Consider the following 17,767-nt stretch of genomic DNA (forward strand, 5'->3'; position numbering starts at 1 on the left):
GGTCATGTTAGACAGGTGAACCTATACCGGCACTGGAGACGATGTGTGCAGCCCACATTTACACCTACGCGTTACTTGGATCGGGTAGTAGTAGTGCAGGGGGGGGGGGGTGGTTAGCTGCAGCCCGCCAAGTTCGAATGCCAAGGTAATGTGAAGGTTGTTGAGTAACGGGTGAAAACAGCATTCAAGCCATTTTCCGTTATAAAGCCGGGTCCGGTATGGTATCCACTTGCACGTGCTGCTTATTAGTTAAGAATCCTGACAGAACAGAGGGCCTGAAGTCGTGGAAATTACGCGGATGGTTGTGCTGGCTCTTAGACGGGACCTTGACTATTCTCCACTTAACGTTACTTGTCAACCATCAGTGGGCGGGATATATCCTACACTGAACAAAGGTTTGGCAAGACTCTTGTTGCGAGCGGTAGATGAAGTACACTGCTTCACAGATGCAAGTTCCCTCAGTACATCTCACTGAGATCGACTTTGGGTTTCGATGTCCCCATCGTCCTCGCAGGTGAATAGCGTGAGTGGTCCTGCTTGTTGTCCGCCGTTTTCCGACTACAGCCAGCGGCGGATGTTTTACATCAGTGGAAGAGATATTGATCGATATAGATCGACTTTTGGGCGAAAAGATACAAACCTTGTACTTGATTATTGCATCTATTATGTTCACAAGGAGGCTATCAGCTATCGGTGTTGACTTATGTTTGCGAACGACCATCTATTAGCTGTGGCCGTTGACCAGATTCGAAACTGCTCTAAATCCAACTCGTTGGCATGGTTTTTTTCGTTCCCAACTAGCTCCAGGCACACGTTGTTCTACGTCAACATGAGCAACAGCATTGAGCAGTATCAGATCGGTGCCCGTATATCGTTCCATTCTCGCCGTCGTCAACTTGCTTGCACCACCGATACCGCTGACTACGGCCATCGTGCTTGCTGCCCTCTCAACCAGGTAGATAGGGAGAAAGTACATCATCCTCATCCTCTTTATCTAAGCACTCACTCTTGTACAGTTTGGCTGTTAATTTGGTGTCGGACAAGTACTCAACGGGATGTGAATCACGGTGTCCTTCTCACCACAAATCCCGGGCAGGCGGACTTTGCTGAGTTCTTCCAAGGTACATATTCAATTGACACACATCATGAGAGTATGGCTGCAGTTAAGTCGGCCTTCAGTTCTTTGCGGTCCCTCTTTTTCTTCGCGTTCAGCTTCCTCTGCATGGTCCTGTTGCCGCGAGATACCAGCGATGGTGCGCCGACTGGTAACAGTGTTCATTGCTATTCGTCTCAACAGGGCTATCTTAATTTGTATCCTTTTGCTACTGGCAAGATGGATAGAATGGAGGTAAGTTACCTGGCGAGCAGTCTGGCTGGACAGCTGGACAGCTGCTGGGCTTCCGGACTGCCAGGAAGCTGAGAAGCTTGGAGCAGCATTTCTGGCGTCTTATGAATCTTATAATCCCCACTAGTCTGTAGATTTAGACGTCAGACTGGTCTTGAAAGTATCCAGCTGAAGCTGATCAACCGAAATTGGTAGGCACGATGAGCAATCCTGGATGAACCTCCATTGTAATGGAACAGACCGGAGCCTCCCCAAGGCAAAGTAACAGGTAGTGGGTGGGGGGAAGGTGAAAAGGAAGTAGAAGGGTGTGTGTTTTTGCTGTCCATCTGTCTGTCTATATATCTGTGCAAGTCTACACGTAGGCTAGGGTTTGTTGCTTTTAGCCAAATCGGCCATCCACTCTCTCCAGAATCTGACGAGGATTCCTTGCAAATAGATGTATTGGGAGTTGCCTAGGATTCCCACGAAAAGACACCTTTGACTGCATCTATCTTCCAAGTCCGCTGCTTGCTTTTTTGTTTGTTGCTGTTTGTCTTGTTTCGCTTCCCGCTTCCCCACGCGACTCGGACGTGTAGGGCATTGACTTTATCGTGCCTTGCAGCCCAGCAGTACTGTCGACTTTGCCCGTCGTGGCAAGATGGCTGCCAAGCAGGGCTGTGTCAACTGGGATCCCCTAGCTACGTTTCGCAGCGTCATTCTAACACATGAATTCCAGACGCACAGGCCTGGTGATCCTAATTTGCACCAGCACGGCGCTGACAATGTTACAAAGTCAGTCCCTGGATTTGCTAAGGGACGCTGCTATAGCAAGACTGAGGGGATAGGAAGTCATTTCAATGCGTGAAGTCTGACAGAGTGAATTTGTTAAAAATAGACTCAAGAACGTTGATCCCCAGAACAGGCGTTCAGAGTTTTCCTATTAAAGCATGCTGTGCCCGGACCAGTTCAGCTTCTTCATCAAGAGAGTCCTTCTTTTGTGTTCAAGGTTGAGTGATCACGAACCCCTTGACATAACCATCATACAACAAGACGACAAGCGGGAACTCATTACACCATATTTCTAATCGTAGTTGCAATGAAGTCGCTATCTGCGAGTCTTTTTATAATAAGCGCCCTTCTCTTGGGCCCAGTAGTATGCAGGGTATTTCTTCCATCGATCTTGGTACATTTGACTATGGTGTACTAATTGATTCTCGAGCAGCTTGCAGTAGGAACCCCCCCCAAGGTTGAACAAAATCCTTGATTCTTACTATTTTACCTTAGGGAAACGATGCGTACAATTTTAGACGTGGCAACGGACCCGCAAGCCTAGACGTCTTCACCGACGGCTACGAAAATGGCGAGGAGCCCGTTGTGCGGGCTAGAATCGACACGATGGGTCGGAAGATCACAGTATCACAAGCGTGGAACGAAAGGGACAAAACCGACAAGCGACTCCACCTCAACGAGATCCTCGAAGCGCTGTGGGAAATTGGAGGCATGGAGCTCAGTCAGCTGCGTTCCATTGAGTTTACTATGGTCGTCAACAAACCAACGTTGGCTGCAATTAACAACATAAGGAAAAGGCGCGGCTTGACAAAGAACAAAGCATTCAGGGTCAAAGAAGCGGCAACAGGTCCAATGGCAGCCGATTGGACCGCCTTGTTCAAAAGTCCTCTTGGGAAAGCCGCGCGAAGGATGGCCAATGAGGGTGGTAATTTAGTCGACGTATTCGATGTAAGAGGCGAAGTATTGACTCCGGTGGTGGAGATTGAGTACTTGACTGTTAGGTTCAGTTAAAATGCACACAAGAGAATGGACATATGCCGGAAGAACTTGATCGTTGCTTGCTCCCACGGGATGTGCCCCTCCCTTTTAAGTCAAGTTGAAATCTGCCGTGGAAATAGAACAGCACTTGACCACTTGACAAGAATGTTTACAGCAGGACTTACTAACTAGCTGGTTTGTTGGCAGCAGCTTTGTGATCTATCCCGTCATTCAAGCTTGGCAAAGGGTTTTTTCTTTATTTAATTTTTTTCTAAAAGAGGATCTTGCGTTTTCCAGATTCAATTTCCATAACATCAAAAACCCACCGAAAACAGAAGCAAGTTCAACTCATAAACGAGCTAAGCAGTCAAGAGACCCACGGGGTCGAGGTGTGATCTCCTGTAAGCTCGCCCTGAATAGAGCTTTCCGTTTGTGGCCTAACCAAGGCCTACACATACGTTGTTCCAATGTATACCTGTTGAAGTTCCGGAATCAATACTATTTGATCATGCGTGGCTTAGTAGTACTCACTGCGTTAAACAGAATGTTGTTCCTTCAGGAGTGGCATTCTTCAACATACTGCTATCTAAACAATTTCAGTAGTAAGAATTCAAAGTCTTTGGCATTCCCAGCAGGGAACATCCGCGTGGTTAGGGATGCTACGAATTTCAAATGATTGACTGGCGTGCTCTCTTGACCACACAAGGGTCATGTATCTTTTGCACGCGCTGTCAGCTTGACTGGCAGTTGTTTGTTAAGGAAACATTGTCTAGCTTTAGGAACCGGCGCTGTCATCGTATTGGGTGGCAAGTCGACGAAGCCGTCATACTCGAACGTACTGCTATCACTAGTGTAAGGACTGCTCGAGGCTCAGAGCCGAGCCATGTGCAAAATGGTGCCCAGAAGCAGGCGGAAAGGGATAGGTTGTGCAGTCACTGACCAAAAGTCTCTAGTTTTCAGAGCACAAGACCTGACCATGTTCGACGTTTTGCTGTAATCGAAGAAACAGTCCGACGTATTCTCAGCTTGTGACTGAGACTAAGAATGGAACAAACATGGGGGGAATCAATGAATATGAAGTGGTATGTGTAAAATAAATACAAGAAGATGCACCAAGCCTTTTTCAGTCTTCCCCAGTCTTCAAACACAAGTCTAAAAAAAAAGAAAACCAGAAAAACAAAAAACTACCTAACCGCTCCCCCTTAGTACTTCTTCAGGTCGAAGCGGTCGAGGTTCATGACCTTTGTCCAGGCGGCGATGAAGTCGCGGACGAACTTGTCGTTGGCGTCGGCGCTGGCGTAGACCTCGGAGATGGCGCGCAGCTCGGCGTGGGAGCCGAAGACGAGGTCGGCGCGGGTGGCGGTCCACTTCTCGGCCTTGGTCTTGCGGTCGAGGCCCTTCCAGAGCTCGGCGTCGTCGGCGGCGGCCTTGGTCCAGGTGGTGGAGATGTCGAGCAGGTTCTTGAAGTAGTCGTTGGTCAGCTTGCCCTTGGTGGCGGTGAGGACGCCGGTGTTGGAGCCGTCGTAGACGGCGCCGAGGGCGCGGAGGCCGCCGACGAGGACGGTCAGCTCGGGGGCGGTGAGGGTCAGCTGGGCGGCCTTGTCGACGAGGATCTCCTCGGTGCGGGCGCGGGCGGTGCCGCGGCCGTAGTTGCGGAAGCCGTCGGCCTGGGGCTCGAGGAAGCTGAAGGCGCGGACGTCGGTCTGCTCCTGGGTGGCGTCGACGCGGCCGGGGACGAAGGGGACGGAGGCGGAGGCGACGCCGGCGTCCTTGGCGGCCTTCTCGACGGCGGCGCTGCCTCCGAGGACGATGAGGTCGGCGAGGGAGACCTTCTTGGCGCCGGTGTTGAAGGCGGACTGGATCTTCTTGAGGGCGTCGAGGACCTCGGCCAGCTGCTTGGGGTTGTTGGAGACCCAGTTGACCTGGGGCTCGAGGGCGATGCGGGCGCCGTTGGCACCGCCGCGCTTGTCCGAGGTGCGGAAGGTCGAGGCCGAGGCCCAGGCGACGGAGGCGAGCTTGGAGACGTCGAGGCCGGGGGCGGCGAGGATGTCGGCCTTGAGCTTGGCGACGTCGGCGTCGTCGATCAGGTCGCCCTCGCGCGCGGGCAGGGGGTCCTGCCAGCCGAAGGTCTCCTTGGGGATCTCGGGGCCGAGGTAGCGGGAGACGGGGCCGAGGTCGCGGTGGAGGAGCTTGAACCAGGCCTTGGCGAAGGCGTCGGCGAGCTCCTGCGGGTGGTCGAGCCAGCGGGTGGTGATGTTGAGGTAGGACGGGTCGTTGATCAGGGCCAGGTCGCTCGTGAGCATGGTGGCCTTGCGGAACTTGGTGGCGTCAAAGGGGTCCGGGTAGTCGAGGGTGCCGTTGACGGCCTCCCACTGGTGAGCGCCGGCAGGGCTGGTGACAAGGGTCCACTTGTTGTTCAGGAGAGACTCCAAGAAACCGTTGCTCCATCTGCAAGTCAAGTTACAAGGGGTGGTTAGCGTGCGGTTGGCATTTAGGGTCTTGGAGTCTTGGGGTGATGTGATGGTGGTTGTGGGTGCGGTTGTGAGTGTGTGCTTGAGGTGTGGGTGGAGGGTGTCACTGCATAATCACCCGCTTCGGGGATATAAATAGCTTTTCCCCTCGCATATTCGCCTCATTGCTGGACCAACCACCTTCTGTCCTAGGCAAAGGACGACGGGACATATGCCTCAAAAAGGCGAGAGGGAAAGAAATGAATGAAAAAAAATGACAGTGAGAGATAGGGAGAGGAGAGTATATGCCAAGTCGCAGGGGGGGGGGGAGGGAGGAAGAGAGGGGATGGAAAAGCAAGACGGAAATAGTTTCATCACACACATAAACCACTTACTTGGTAGGGGTCTTGGTCCAAGTGACCTCGAGTCCGCTGGTCATCTGGTTGACGCCGTTGCCGTCGCCAACGCGGTTGTGCCATCCGAGACCCATCTCGCCAATGTCGGCAGCCTCAGGCTCGGGGCCGATGTTGTCTGTGAAAAAAAGAACATGTCAGTTTTGGTTTCTGTGTATTTTCACTTCTTCGGAAAAGCGGCGAGAGACAGGGGGTGTGTTTGAGACGAGGTGCGAGTTGAGCATTTCCGTTTGCGCTCTCGCTCTCACTCTCACTCTCACTCTCACCCTCGCTCTCACATCCTTGTCTCCCACCACCAATGGATATGCCACTCACCACCAGAAACGGCTCCGTGCGTCTTGCCAAAGGCGTGGCCGCCGGCAATCAGGGCGACAGTCTCCTCGTCGTTCATGCCCATGCGGTCAAAGGCGACGCGGATATCCTTGGCCGAGGCGGCCGGGTCGGAGCTGGCGTTGGGGCCTTCGGGGTTGACGTAGATGAGGCCCATGTGGGTGGCGCCCAGCGGCTTCTCGAGCTTGTCGGCGCGCTCGTTGATGTCGGTGCTGCCGTTGTAGCGAACGTCGTTGCCGTTGGGCACAAAGGTCGTCTCGCCGCCCCAGTAGACGGACTCGTCGGCCTGCCAGGTGTCCGGGCGGCCGGCGGCGAAGCCAAGGGGCGTGAAGCCCATGGACTCGAGGGCGACGTTGCCCGTCAGGAGCATCAGGTCCGCCCACGAGATCTTGTTGCCATACTTTGCCTTGATAGGCCCTGCGCGGCGGGAAGGATCGTCAGCATATGTCCACCATAACTCTGGGACGCTCGGCCCATCCATCCATCCATCCATCCATCAATCCAGCCACCCGCAAAAGAGTGCATGTGGCGAGTGAGGCGATAGATGCAGGTCACAGGGGGGAGGGCGGGGGGAGGGGAGGCCAGGAGGAGAGCAGCTAGCTGGACTTACACAACAGGCGGCGCGCCTTGTCGAGGTTCTGGTTGTCTGGCCAGCTGTTGAGTGGAGCGAATCGTTGCTGGCCCTGCAGTGGGATCCATTATTAGTAAAACGCCAATCCTTAAGAAGAAATCAAGATGACGCAGAAGAGGAGAAGATGTGATAAGCAGCGAACACAAAGAGTGTCCATCTTTGCCTATGGCGGTGCGGGTGGAGAAAGGGGACATGTTTTGGCAACTCTTGGCCCTCTCCCTCTTGTCTCCCGATGTGGCTCAACATAGGGTGAAAACCTCCGACTAGGCCCAATGAATCTTTCTATGCGTGACGAATTACACCGCGTAGAGGAGCCGGCGTGTAACGGTCTGCAGGGAAGAGAAGACGCTAGAGGAGGGGGGGTTTTCCAGGAAGAGGACACAGGGGGGGTGGGTTATGTATGTTGACCAAAGAGAAGACGACAGAAAATAAGCCAAGAAAAGGAGAGGGCAGGAAGAAACAGAGAAAAGGAAAAAAGAAAGAGAGAGAAGAAGAAGGGGGAAAAAAAAAGGCTCACCATTCCACCGCCACCTCGGCCGTCGATGGCGCGATAAGTGCCGGCGCTATGCCAGGCCATGCGGATGAAGAGACCGCCGTAGTGGCCAAAGTCGGCAGGCCACCACTCCTGGGAGTCGGTCATCAGGTCGTGCAGGTCCTTCTTGAGGGCATCGTCTGTGAATTCCGTGTTAGTGGCAAGACTTGCTCCGGGTCGTTCGTTGCCCAACTCGCACCACTCCCATCTCCAATTGAGTAGTTAAAATGAAATAAAAAAGACTTACAATCAAGAGAGTTAAAGGCCTCGGTGTAGTCAAAGTCGTCGCCGTACGGGTTCGTCGTGGGCTGGAACTGGCGCAGGACGTCGAGGCGGAGCTGGCAGGGCCACCAGTCCTGGCTGCGGGTGCCGCCGCCGGCCTGGTTGCTGATGGTAGAGCAGCGGCCGAAGCCCGCGGCGGTCTCTCTCTTGGGGAGCTCGCTGCTGACGGACCCGTCCCGCTTGGCAAAGGGGCAGCCCTCGGCGGCGACGGCCGGCAGGAGGGCGGAGGCCGCCAAAAGGCAGCTCGACAGTTTGGCGTGCATGACGGTGGTGGTGGCGACGATGGCCGGTCCCGGGTGTAGGGGCGAGTCTTTAACAGGGAAAAAATAGGAAAACACAGACGGCCGATGGGAGAAGTTTCACCTCAAAGAGGGAGAGAGGGAGAGAGAGAGAGAGAGACGGAGAAGTCTGAGTTGGGCGATGGGTAATGCAACGGGGAAAATAAAAAGGATAGATAGAATGGACCTCTCGAAGATGGGACGAACCCAAGGACATATGTATGGAAACCCCGTGGCGAGGTCGATCCACGAACACACACCACATACACACACACACACACACACGCCTAGCGTATCCGTAAGGACTGGACCCTTTGAGCAGTTCACACATGGGATCAATTTGCTTCCACAAAGTCCATGATTGGTAACAATACCAAGACTGCAATGTGTGTACGGATATGCAGTGCCCTGTAATACTACGTCCCTCCCTCCTTTCAGCCCCTTCCCTCGCTTACTCGAATCCTCCCCCCCGGGAATCCTCAGAGAGTCAAGTCAAGTTCAAAGAAACTGGAATAGCACATAGCCAAGGCCGTAGGTACCCAGTCAAAAGTCGGGTCTCAGAAAAAGGGCTGGCGCTGGCAGCTGATGGAGGCCCTTGGTAATAAGCTTCCTACAACGGTAGTGGACTTCGGGATGGCGCCAACGAGAAGACAATCAATTGGGGCATAGGATAATCCACGGGCAAGGTTTTCGATCCGGAATAAGCGCCTGACCATGACCATGACCATGACCATGACCACCACCCAAAGGTCCAAATCTCCCTTGTGATTAGGATGGGCGTGGGCATACCCAGATGGCCCGGTGTTTCCGGCCCGCTTTTCACACTTTTGGGGAGGAGGGGATTTGCCCTCTAAGCGATGTCCATCTCAGTGAAACCCAAGGTGCTGCTTTTGCAAGGGGGGGGGTAAAAAGGGATGGCTTGGATGGCTTGGATGGCAACTGTTGTAATGCCGGGATGGGCTGGCATCAACCGGGATGATGAGTTCAGACATGGCCCACCGTAAACAGACATGAGCTAAGGGAATCCGGGGAGCTGGCTGGTCATTCATCCAAGGTCTCTCTCTCTTCAGTGATCTAGCGTACTGTACTCTCTATGACAATTGTGAACCTGACAGTAAGTAGCAAGACTAGCAGCAGCATAGTATGTGCCTGGCAGTGGGTAGTTGGCGTCTTGCAAGCAAACCCACCCTACTAATACCTGTATTTGTATCCTCACTACGGTATACTCATAGTAGGTATAGCTACCAATCCCTACCTATTATCATGACACGACATTGCCGTGTCGTGTCATGGATCCCGTCGGCGGGCCGCAGCCCCAGGGCACTGGAAGAGTAAGGTCGCAGACGGTCCCCATCCATCCAGAACCTGTACACACACACAAGGCCCCCGGCGACCAATTGTGCGATGACAGTTTCCAAGCTAGCGGGAGCCACTTTGAATCTAATAGACTTTGCCGACTCCGCCTCCGACTCCGAACACACTTCCGGGAGAGGAGGACGAGGTTGACAAGGACACCGCAACGCCGCCCATATGCTACAAGACTCGTGCCATATGCACATTACGGACATCCCGCGCGCGCGCGCGCGCCTCGGAGGAATTGATCCCCCGTCGCCTATATCGTGAACCACAAAAGATCCCTGCTAGGAAAGTCGAGGGGAGGAGAGGGCAGGCCAGTATAGAGATAGTCTACGATGATGTACTCCATAGAGAGAGTCTAGACGCGAGCCAGAACGGCCTGCCGTTGCCGGCCAAGGGCCCTTCAAGCCTTGGAACGTGACACAAGGTTTTTTTTCTTGGAGGGTTTGTTTTTTTTTGGCCCGCGCCGAATCGTCAACGCATGGGACGAAGCAAGCTTCCTCCCCAATCTCTCCAAATCTCACCAATCGCGCGTTGACTCAGCCCTATGTTTCTCTACACCCTTCTCTCTCTATCTCTCTCAGTCTCCCCTCCCCCTCTAGGTTGCGGTAGCGGGTGCGGTAGCGAGTGCGGCAGCGGTTGAGCTTGTTCACACAAACAAGCATGGCGTTGGGACCCTGCGTGGGAGGCAGAACGCCCGGATCCCCCCCCCCCCCCCTCCTTCGCCAGCCGTGGCGGCCTTGGACCACCATAACTGGCAGACGATTCACATGGTTTGACATGGCGTATTCACACGCAGACACACCCTCCCACGCGGGCTGCCGGATCAGCATGCAGGCTGCAGGTATGTATCGACCTCAACTCAACGGTCGGACCAGCCACCACTACCACCGCGTCCACCATCCTCATCGGGAAGCTGTAAGCCAAGAAACCAAGAACCAAGAGCTGTCGGCCGAATTCCTGCGACCCCGGCTGCGGGGTGTGTGTGTGTGTGTGTGTGTGTGTGTGTGTGTGTGTGCGTACAGGTACGATGTAGGCGGGTGGGTGGGTGAGGAGAGAGTAGGATTGTCCCTGAGTATAGCCACATTAGTAAGTGTGCCAAGTACCTTGGCGAAGTGGCTCATCATGGGCATGCGCTGTGTTTCTTTTCCCCCTACCTACGTCGTATATGGAGACGAAGAGGCCTTTGTGCAGGGGAGGAAACAAAAAACATACGAGAGGAGAAGCTGACGTTATCATCGGGTCAAGCTTGGCTGGGAGAGCATACCTGCAGTCCATGGCATGTTATTGATGGGTGGCCTTGTTGGCTGTTGGCACGGGTGTCATCCCCCCCCCCCCCCGACTTGCAAGAGACTTTGGAGAATCGATGCTCCATCCCTGCTCCGTGGGACACGCCCACTCGGCCGACCATGACCAATGATGGCGTCTTGTGCAAGGGCCTCCCTCCTCCTCCCGTTGTTTTCTGTTTGTCTCGGCAAGCCAACAGAAGAGCGTTGAAGCATTGGTCCCACCTCCGTCCCACCATCCCTCCCACACGAGCACACAAACACACACTCCCGCACGTCCACAATGCCCCTCCCGTGCCGTTTCCGCCATGTGTGCTACGGCGCGGGCCTGTGCAGGGCTCTCTCTGCATACTCGCAATGCAGGTTGGAGCGGAAATAGAACCCAAGTTGACGACGAAGAAGAGGAAGAAGAAGAAGGATAAGGACGGGAGGTGGTAAGGTTACGGTAGAGTTTTGTTCAGATTGCTCTCTGTGGAATGAAAGGGCAACTCCGTTGACGAGCTGCTTACTGCTAATAGCAACAGGGCTTCTTTGGGGACTTGGATTTGGACTCAAATTGCGCTCAGGTGACAACAAACCTTGGCACTCATGAATCATACAACACAGCCTGGACTGACTTATACCTTCTCCCGGTTAATTGGTGCGCAAAGTGTACGCCTATGATGGTCCGGTATTGGTTGGTACATATGCTTAAGCTCGTAAAAGTACGATGTAACCCTGTACATTGACTGCCCACGCAACCCCTTTTGACGGACAAGACAGAGAAATGCTTGTCAACCTGGCCAATCTTATAGGATGACGGGGTGGGCTTCTTTGAAGCTCGTTCGCCTTGCGACGGGCGTGACTGGACGAGTCTCTTTTCCTCCGGGGTTGAACTCCCCTTCTCTTTTTCGATTGACTTTCGCGTTGACTTTCTCTTGCCGCGTTTCCGAAGGGCCGGCAAGCCTCTCCCTCGAGGTCCCCATGCAACAACCAATTCTTTAACCTCATTTTCGGGGCAATTGCCGAGTCATAGCAGAGAGGAGGGGGCAACTCCAATCTCACAACCCCTCCCTCTCCCCCAAACCTACCTAGTTGCTTATTTGAGCTTCACTAGCCTGGACAGACTTCTAGACTCCAGACTCGTGAGCCGGCAGCCGTTTCGGCATACGTGTCCCGCCGGGCAGTATAGTTTACTTTCGGCCATGATAGTTCCACTGAGAGAGGACACGTTTGATGGGGCGCGCTCTGAACTATCACTATGTTACCCAAGCTGCGATGAGATGGACGCTCGGTTGACCCACGAGCCGTGTTTACGCTGTAGGTGACGGAGTCAATGTCGTGCTGCTGTCTACTTTCTCATCCCTCGTCCGGCGTAACTAAGACGAAGACTCGTAACCGTGTTCTTTTTCGGCTGCGCCTTGCTGCCACAAAGAGCATTGTTGGTAGCCGTTGTGAGCTTATCCTCATGTGTAGCCTGCAAGCCACATCTCATCCTGCTTTCCAAGCACGATGTAAGTCGGCGTAGGATCCCCCCATCAGCCGCTGAGCCACCGAGCGAAGTTCAAATCCTCAAAGCAGCCCCCGAGTCGCTTCGCCACTCCCCTGACTGTCAGTTGTAGTAGTCGGACAGAATGCCGGTTCGCCCCGCCACCTCCCTTGTTCGGTTGGTGCGAGAAATCGATGTTTGCCTCGAGCTCTGCATGCAGATGCAGATGGCCACCGTCCTGCGTCCAGGCCACGCCGCGTCAGTTCATCAGCATTGTGCATGCCAAGCTCGAGAGGGGGGGGGGCCCAGCTCCATCACACTGCATAAGCGTGTGATGTGCTGCTCTATTTTCGACTCGCCAATCCAAGAGGCTCGGTATGTCAGCCGTGTTCGGTCGAGATCAGACATATCCTTCGTGAAACCAACCTTCGGCCATCGGCTATTAGAAGACAGACACTTTTTGGTGCCCGTGTTCTAATCTGGACTTTTCGCCTCGCGGGTTTCTCCCTCGGGCCATCACAGAAGGCAGAAAGCGGCGTCTACGACTGGGACGACATGCTTGGATCCATCATCCAGCGCAGCGCCTATTAGTGCGCCCATGTGCAACGCGTGTCGAGAGACTGCCGGGATCAGGAGGATCACGAATCCTAGGATGATTCCCAACTGCCAATATCAGACAGCCAAGTAGGCTAACCGATCCATAAGACGGGCGGTGAGCCCAGTTTGATGACCCGAAGGAACCGACCGGTAAGGTAAGCAAGCCCGCAGGAGTAAAGGGTCCCGTCCACTTGTTGACTGTCGCCTGCTGCTGTATGTATGTTGCACTGTCTGACACCGGGAGATCCCCAACGATACCCCCGCTGGCCTAGAACACCGACCGGCTCACATCCCCCCCCCTCTTCCCCCACGCTAACCCGACTTCACGGGACCGACCCTGACAAAGTCCGTGTCCGTCCGTCCGACCAGAAGTGGAGACCCGCCCGGCCCGGCGCGCTTGGCAGGCCCGGAGTGCCCGAGTCAGTCGCCAAGCTCTCGTTTCGTTCGACTACTTCTCCCCCTCCCCCCTATGCCACTGGTAAGGCCACCCCTTATCCCACTGGCAAGCGGGCCAGGAAATGTCACCACGACCCCCCCCTTAAACAATGCTGAATGGCGCCGTTTTCATGCTCGTCCGTGGATCGTCCATGGATCACTGTAAAGCGTAACACTCGCCTTGTTTCGTCCGAATGGGATATGGGTTCACTCTCTACGAAACATGGAACAGCAGATGGGATGACTCGAGACCGCTTGGCCGAATCTCAGGGGCTTGGATCGAGGTGATATTCAAAGTGTCTCCTATTCTCGGTCCAGTTTTTTTTTGCATCCCAATGACGTGGTTTATCTCTCCCAGGCGACCGTGACCCATTTTTGAGGGCTGTTATAGAGTCTCTATCGGTCTAGCACCATGTAAGAGACCATCCCCCGTGATGATGGTTCGTTTTCAGTTGAACAGCCGCGGCGGATTTGTCATGCCGGCCAAGCCGCATCACCTTGATTGCGCCCATGAACGCAGCCCTCGTTCCAGACCGTCGACCAGCTTCCTCGCAATGCGCGACGGCTCTCCCGTCCGACCCGTCTCCGTCTCCTCCTCGAAGCTGCACCTGTCCGTCCACCAGTCGAGCCACGACTCCGCCCTCGCGCCCTCCTGCGCGCGCAGCAGTCCGACGCTGACGTCGATGACGTCCGGCCGCCACTTGTCGTGCCAGAAGACCGTCGCGCCGCACGCGCCGCAGAACTCGCGCAGCACGCCGGGCGACGACTCGTAGGTCCGGAGGATGCCGGCCGGTAGCGTCGCGAAGTCTAGAGGGAGAGAGATGGCGCCGGTGCCGGCGGAGGAGGGGGAGGAGTAGGAGTAGAAGGAAGACCCATCCGGTCCCGGGACGTGGAAGACAATGTTCTCGCGGGGCACGAACGCCCACGTCTGGATCTCGAAGCCCGAGATGAGCCGGCACGAGCGACACGCGCAGGTGCCCGCGAGATACTTTGTGCCGTCGGCGCGGATCCACCACTTGACCTTCTCCGGGTTGCTCATGAAGTCTGCCGAGTGCGAGCAGGCGGCGTACTGAAGGTCCGGGAAGCCCGAGTGCGGGAGCTGGCTCCGCTCGTCCGGGCGGGTGATGTGGAAGCTCACTCTACCGCAGGCACACGACGCCGGGAGCGTGTTGGCCGGGACGAGGGACGACAACGGGGGCAGAGGCGACGAGTGTGCTCGTTCCTTGGCCGCTGGGTCCGCGTCCTGCGTCGCGGCCTCCAGCGCGCGCCCGTCGATCTGGGGTAGCCACACGGAGAGGCCGCCGTCTTTGGTGTCCGAGACCGACGTGTGCTTGGCGAAGCGGGCATCTCCATCTCCATCATCGGCGTTGTCTCCGGTGCTGGAGACCAAGACCCCCGTCGCCGCCTCCCACTCCGCCTGGCCAGCCGCCGTCTTCCGGCGAAAGACGTGGCATCCGCAGGTCAGACAGAAGAACCTCGTCCACCCGTCGGCGCCGTCGTGTGCCGCAGTGCCCTTGGAGACATCGGGCTCCCCGATGGGGTAGTACGAGGCGCACAGGATACCGGTGGCGTGTCTGTCCATGTCGCTGTGGCCAATGGACAACTCGATGGTCACTGCGTCGGAGCTGCCGCGGGACTTGACTTGCTGGGCGACGGCGCCGCACAGGCAAGAGACGTCTAGCGATATCGGGGACATGGTGAGAGCTGTGCAAAGCGAACTAACTGTATCGGTTGTGCGGTTGTGCTGTGTTCCGAGGTTCAAAGAGTGGGAAGAGTCGAAGAGCCTGGTAGGTTTTATACTTGACGATTTCCTCACTGGTTCAATATGTTACTTGACGACCGTCCAAACATCCCTCCCCGCACCAACTTGCGGTTAAGAACAAGACTCCGACCAACCGGATGCCTTGCCAGAGAGCCTCCCAAGTGGGCAATCTGCCGAGCTTTCGGCGGGCATCGACTCCGCACCGGCCGTGTCTCCCTCCGCCCTAGGGCGTGATGCTGTTCCGAGGGGATCGGGATGCGGAGCATCGGGAGAGATACTGGATGGGGCATACGTGGGTGTCCAGTGAGAGGGAGCCATTCGTGGCACTAGCGTTCAACTGTTCCACGTCGTATCATCCTTTCTCGCGGAGTGTCGCCCCAGCGTGATTTACATGCATCGGCCTGGTTGGAGAAGGCTTTGATTTCGGCCCCAACTGCGTGTCTGACGTGGGTCTCACGACACCAAATTTGCATGCACGCACAACGGCAGATGGGACCTATTGACAGGCAGCCAGTCACATTTGCAGCACAATTCTGTACTTGAGACAGGGGAATGAGAAGGTAGAAACAAGTGTTGGAACAAGGCAAATGCAAGGCAACGGGAACTAGATACCATAGGCCGGCACCAGCTACGTTGGACAAGGTGAGTGGGATCGCCCGCTCAGTCACAGGGCTCAGGGCATATCCCACTTCACCTTGCTGCAGACTACCTAGATAGATCTTTCACCCTCATCTTCAATCAACAATAGCGATATCACCACTTTCGGTGTCAACTTTGTATCACTCGTTTCACTCGTACCAGCATCCAGCTACCTCATCAAGTAACCAGGCACTCCATGGCGGTTGGTAGAAAAATCAAGAGACTATCATCCCTCCGTCAACAACATGAATAGCCCCAGTGGTGTAGCTGGCCTGTTGACTCAGTAGGTGGCATACTAAGCTAACCACTTCCGATGTCTGGCCCAGCCGTTTCATGGGAATAGAGGCTGCCAATGCGTCAATCTGTTCCGGAGGTAGGGCCCCGCGTAGCATGGGAGTGTCTATGGGCCCGCTGGTGTATCAAGCAAAGTCAGCAGTACGGTTATTTTTAATGCAACAACAGACGCGTGTTTAGGGCGTTATTCACGGACAAACCGCATTCACGCGGATGCCGTACGGTGCAGCGTCCATGGCAGCAGCACGAGTGAGACCAATAACCGCATGCTTGCTCGTGGCGTATGCGGATACGTTGGCACCACTTGTGAGCGACGAGGTGCTGCCAAAAACCACAATCGAGGGTGACGACGACCTGCTTTGCACATCGGTGCCAACAAGATACTTCAGCTGCGCTCAAACGCTGTTGAACATACCCTCAACGTTAACGTCTTGTGCAAACTGCCAATTCTCGTCCAATATATCCCAGATTGGCTGGGTGCCCGATCCGACAGGATGTGCACCGGCAGCGTTGACCGCTGCGTCCAACCTCCCAAAGACATTCACTCACTGTCTTCTCGATCCAAACATGCACCGCAGCTGCGTCTCGGACATCAGCCACGTGGTGAAATAGCCGGTCTTGACCAACCCCTGCAGCGATCGAATTGGCCGCTTCCTCCAATGCGTTCCGCGAAGAGTCGGTCAATGATAACTTTGCACCCATAGAAGCAAGGTGTTTTGCCACGGCCAGCCCTATGCCGGATGCCGCACCAGTGATGGCAATGGCTTGGCCTTGAAATTTGGACATTGTTGAGAGTCGCAGAGTGTGATCTGGTTTACACCACTAGCAGAATCGTATGCTTAGGAAACAGAGATGAAGATGTTTGACTCGATAGATACCGTGTCAGCCCTTCTTCTCTCTCTGTCTCTCTCATTCATATGAAAGCCTCTCTCTTTCTCTCTCTCTCTCTCTCTCTCTCTCTCTCCATGACGTAGCTTTTACATCCCACAAACCCTGGTTGCTTGAGCACCTTCATTCTGCTGCCTCGCTACGGAGATTGGAGGTAACATCATCTAACCCCGAAAAGGTTATATTAAATCCGGTTCTCGTGCTGGAAACCTTCTTTAACCCGGCCTGGCAACTAGATGCATAGTGCAACTAATACTGTATCATGACGATCAGAACATTGAGTGGACCTCATGAATAGACACACACGAATCAAACATGGGGGATTATTGACCTCATGACGATTCGATCTCGTGGGCTCATTCGGCATTTTATATTCAATGCAAAAGTTGTTCAGCGCGATGTTGTCTTCCACCTTGCTCGCGGCTTATTCCTGTTCCAGGACATGGAGGACTCAAGGCGGCGAGATCGAAAGTAAGCACAAAAGCTGCCTGGATCATCTTACAAATGTAACGAGCATCGCATTAATCAGACTGATGAGTATGTACATCTGGTATTTTCACTGGCCGACGTTACTTCGCCTCCATCTCTCGCGTGACGGAGGGTCCCTCAACGCTGCAGCAACGAAGTTGGGTAAATGGGCGGCATGAGACGATTTAGGAACTCGTCGTACAGTGAGTGCTTGCACTTACTGTCGTGGACCACCGATAGTTGGCATCGCAAGTCTACTATTGATTGACTGTCCTCACTGTCTCTGATCCATTTGCACGCACCGTCAACTAAGCTAGATTCGGGCTGAAGCATCACGGCAGCAGTTTTGTCTGAAGCACCAGCATGACGCCCATTGCATTACTCATGTTAGCCGGATTGGTCACACGATCCCTACTTACTGTCCGCGTCTCTCCGCACCAGTCCGCTTCCCCCCATCCGCTTCCGCTTCCGCGTCCGCGCCCGCGTCCGGTTTGACCACTAGCACCACACAGTTTGGAGCTCACAAGCGGGTGTCTACAGCGAGAGCACCAGCATAAACATCTGAAT

General features: G+C 54.8%; 4 protein-coding genes across 4 annotated transcripts; 1 reads left to right on the top strand and 3 right to left on the bottom strand.

Moving 5' to 3' along the window:
• Positions 1-829: 829 nt before the first annotated feature.
• CH63R_08324 (Nudix domain-containing protein) lies at positions 830-3,124 on the top strand (the record flags this gene model as incomplete). Its single annotated transcript, XM_018303298.1, has 4 exons — positions 830-955; positions 1,097-1,348; positions 1,947-2,116; positions 2,632-3,124. The coding sequence occupies 4 exons, from the start codon at positions 830-832 to the stop codon at positions 3,122-3,124; spliced, it is 1,041 nt and encodes a 346-aa protein (XP_018158076.1).
• A 1,169-nt stretch (positions 3,125-4,293) lies between these two features.
• CH63R_08325 (Catalase/peroxidase HPI) lies at positions 4,294-7,992 on the bottom strand (the record flags this gene model as incomplete). The annotated part of the gene is made up of 6 exons (XM_018303299.1): positions 4,294-5,539; positions 5,937-6,072; positions 6,270-6,701; positions 6,895-6,967; positions 7,433-7,587; positions 7,695-7,992. 6 exons carry the CDS (start codon positions 7,990-7,992, stop codon positions 4,294-4,296), a joined length of 2,340 nt encoding a protein of 779 aa, XP_018158077.1.
• A 5,650-nt stretch (positions 7,993-13,642) lies between these two features.
• Positions 13,643-14,845, bottom strand: CH63R_08326 (Glutathione-dependent formaldehyde-activating enzyme; the record flags this gene model as incomplete). The annotated part of the gene is made up of 1 exon (XM_018303300.1): positions 13,643-14,845. The coding sequence occupies one exon, from the start codon at positions 14,843-14,845 to the stop codon at positions 13,643-13,645; it is 1,203 nt and encodes a 400-aa protein (XP_018158078.1).
• Positions 14,846-16,032: 1,187 nt separating this feature from the next.
• CH63R_08327 (Short chain dehydrogenase reductase family) lies at positions 16,033-16,630 on the bottom strand (the record flags this gene model as incomplete). The annotated part of the gene is made up of 2 exons (XM_018303301.1): positions 16,033-16,233; positions 16,394-16,630. 2 exons carry the CDS (start codon positions 16,628-16,630, stop codon positions 16,033-16,035), a joined length of 438 nt encoding a protein of 145 aa, XP_018158079.1.
• Between the last annotated feature and the right edge of the window lie 1,137 nt (positions 16,631-17,767).

The sequence above is a fragment of the Colletotrichum higginsianum genome, chromosome 5, assembly GCF_001672515.1.
Source record: "Colletotrichum higginsianum IMI 349063 chromosome 5, whole genome shotgun sequence".
NCBI lineage: Eukaryota > Fungi > Ascomycota > Sordariomycetes > Glomerellales > Glomerellaceae > Colletotrichum > Colletotrichum higginsianum.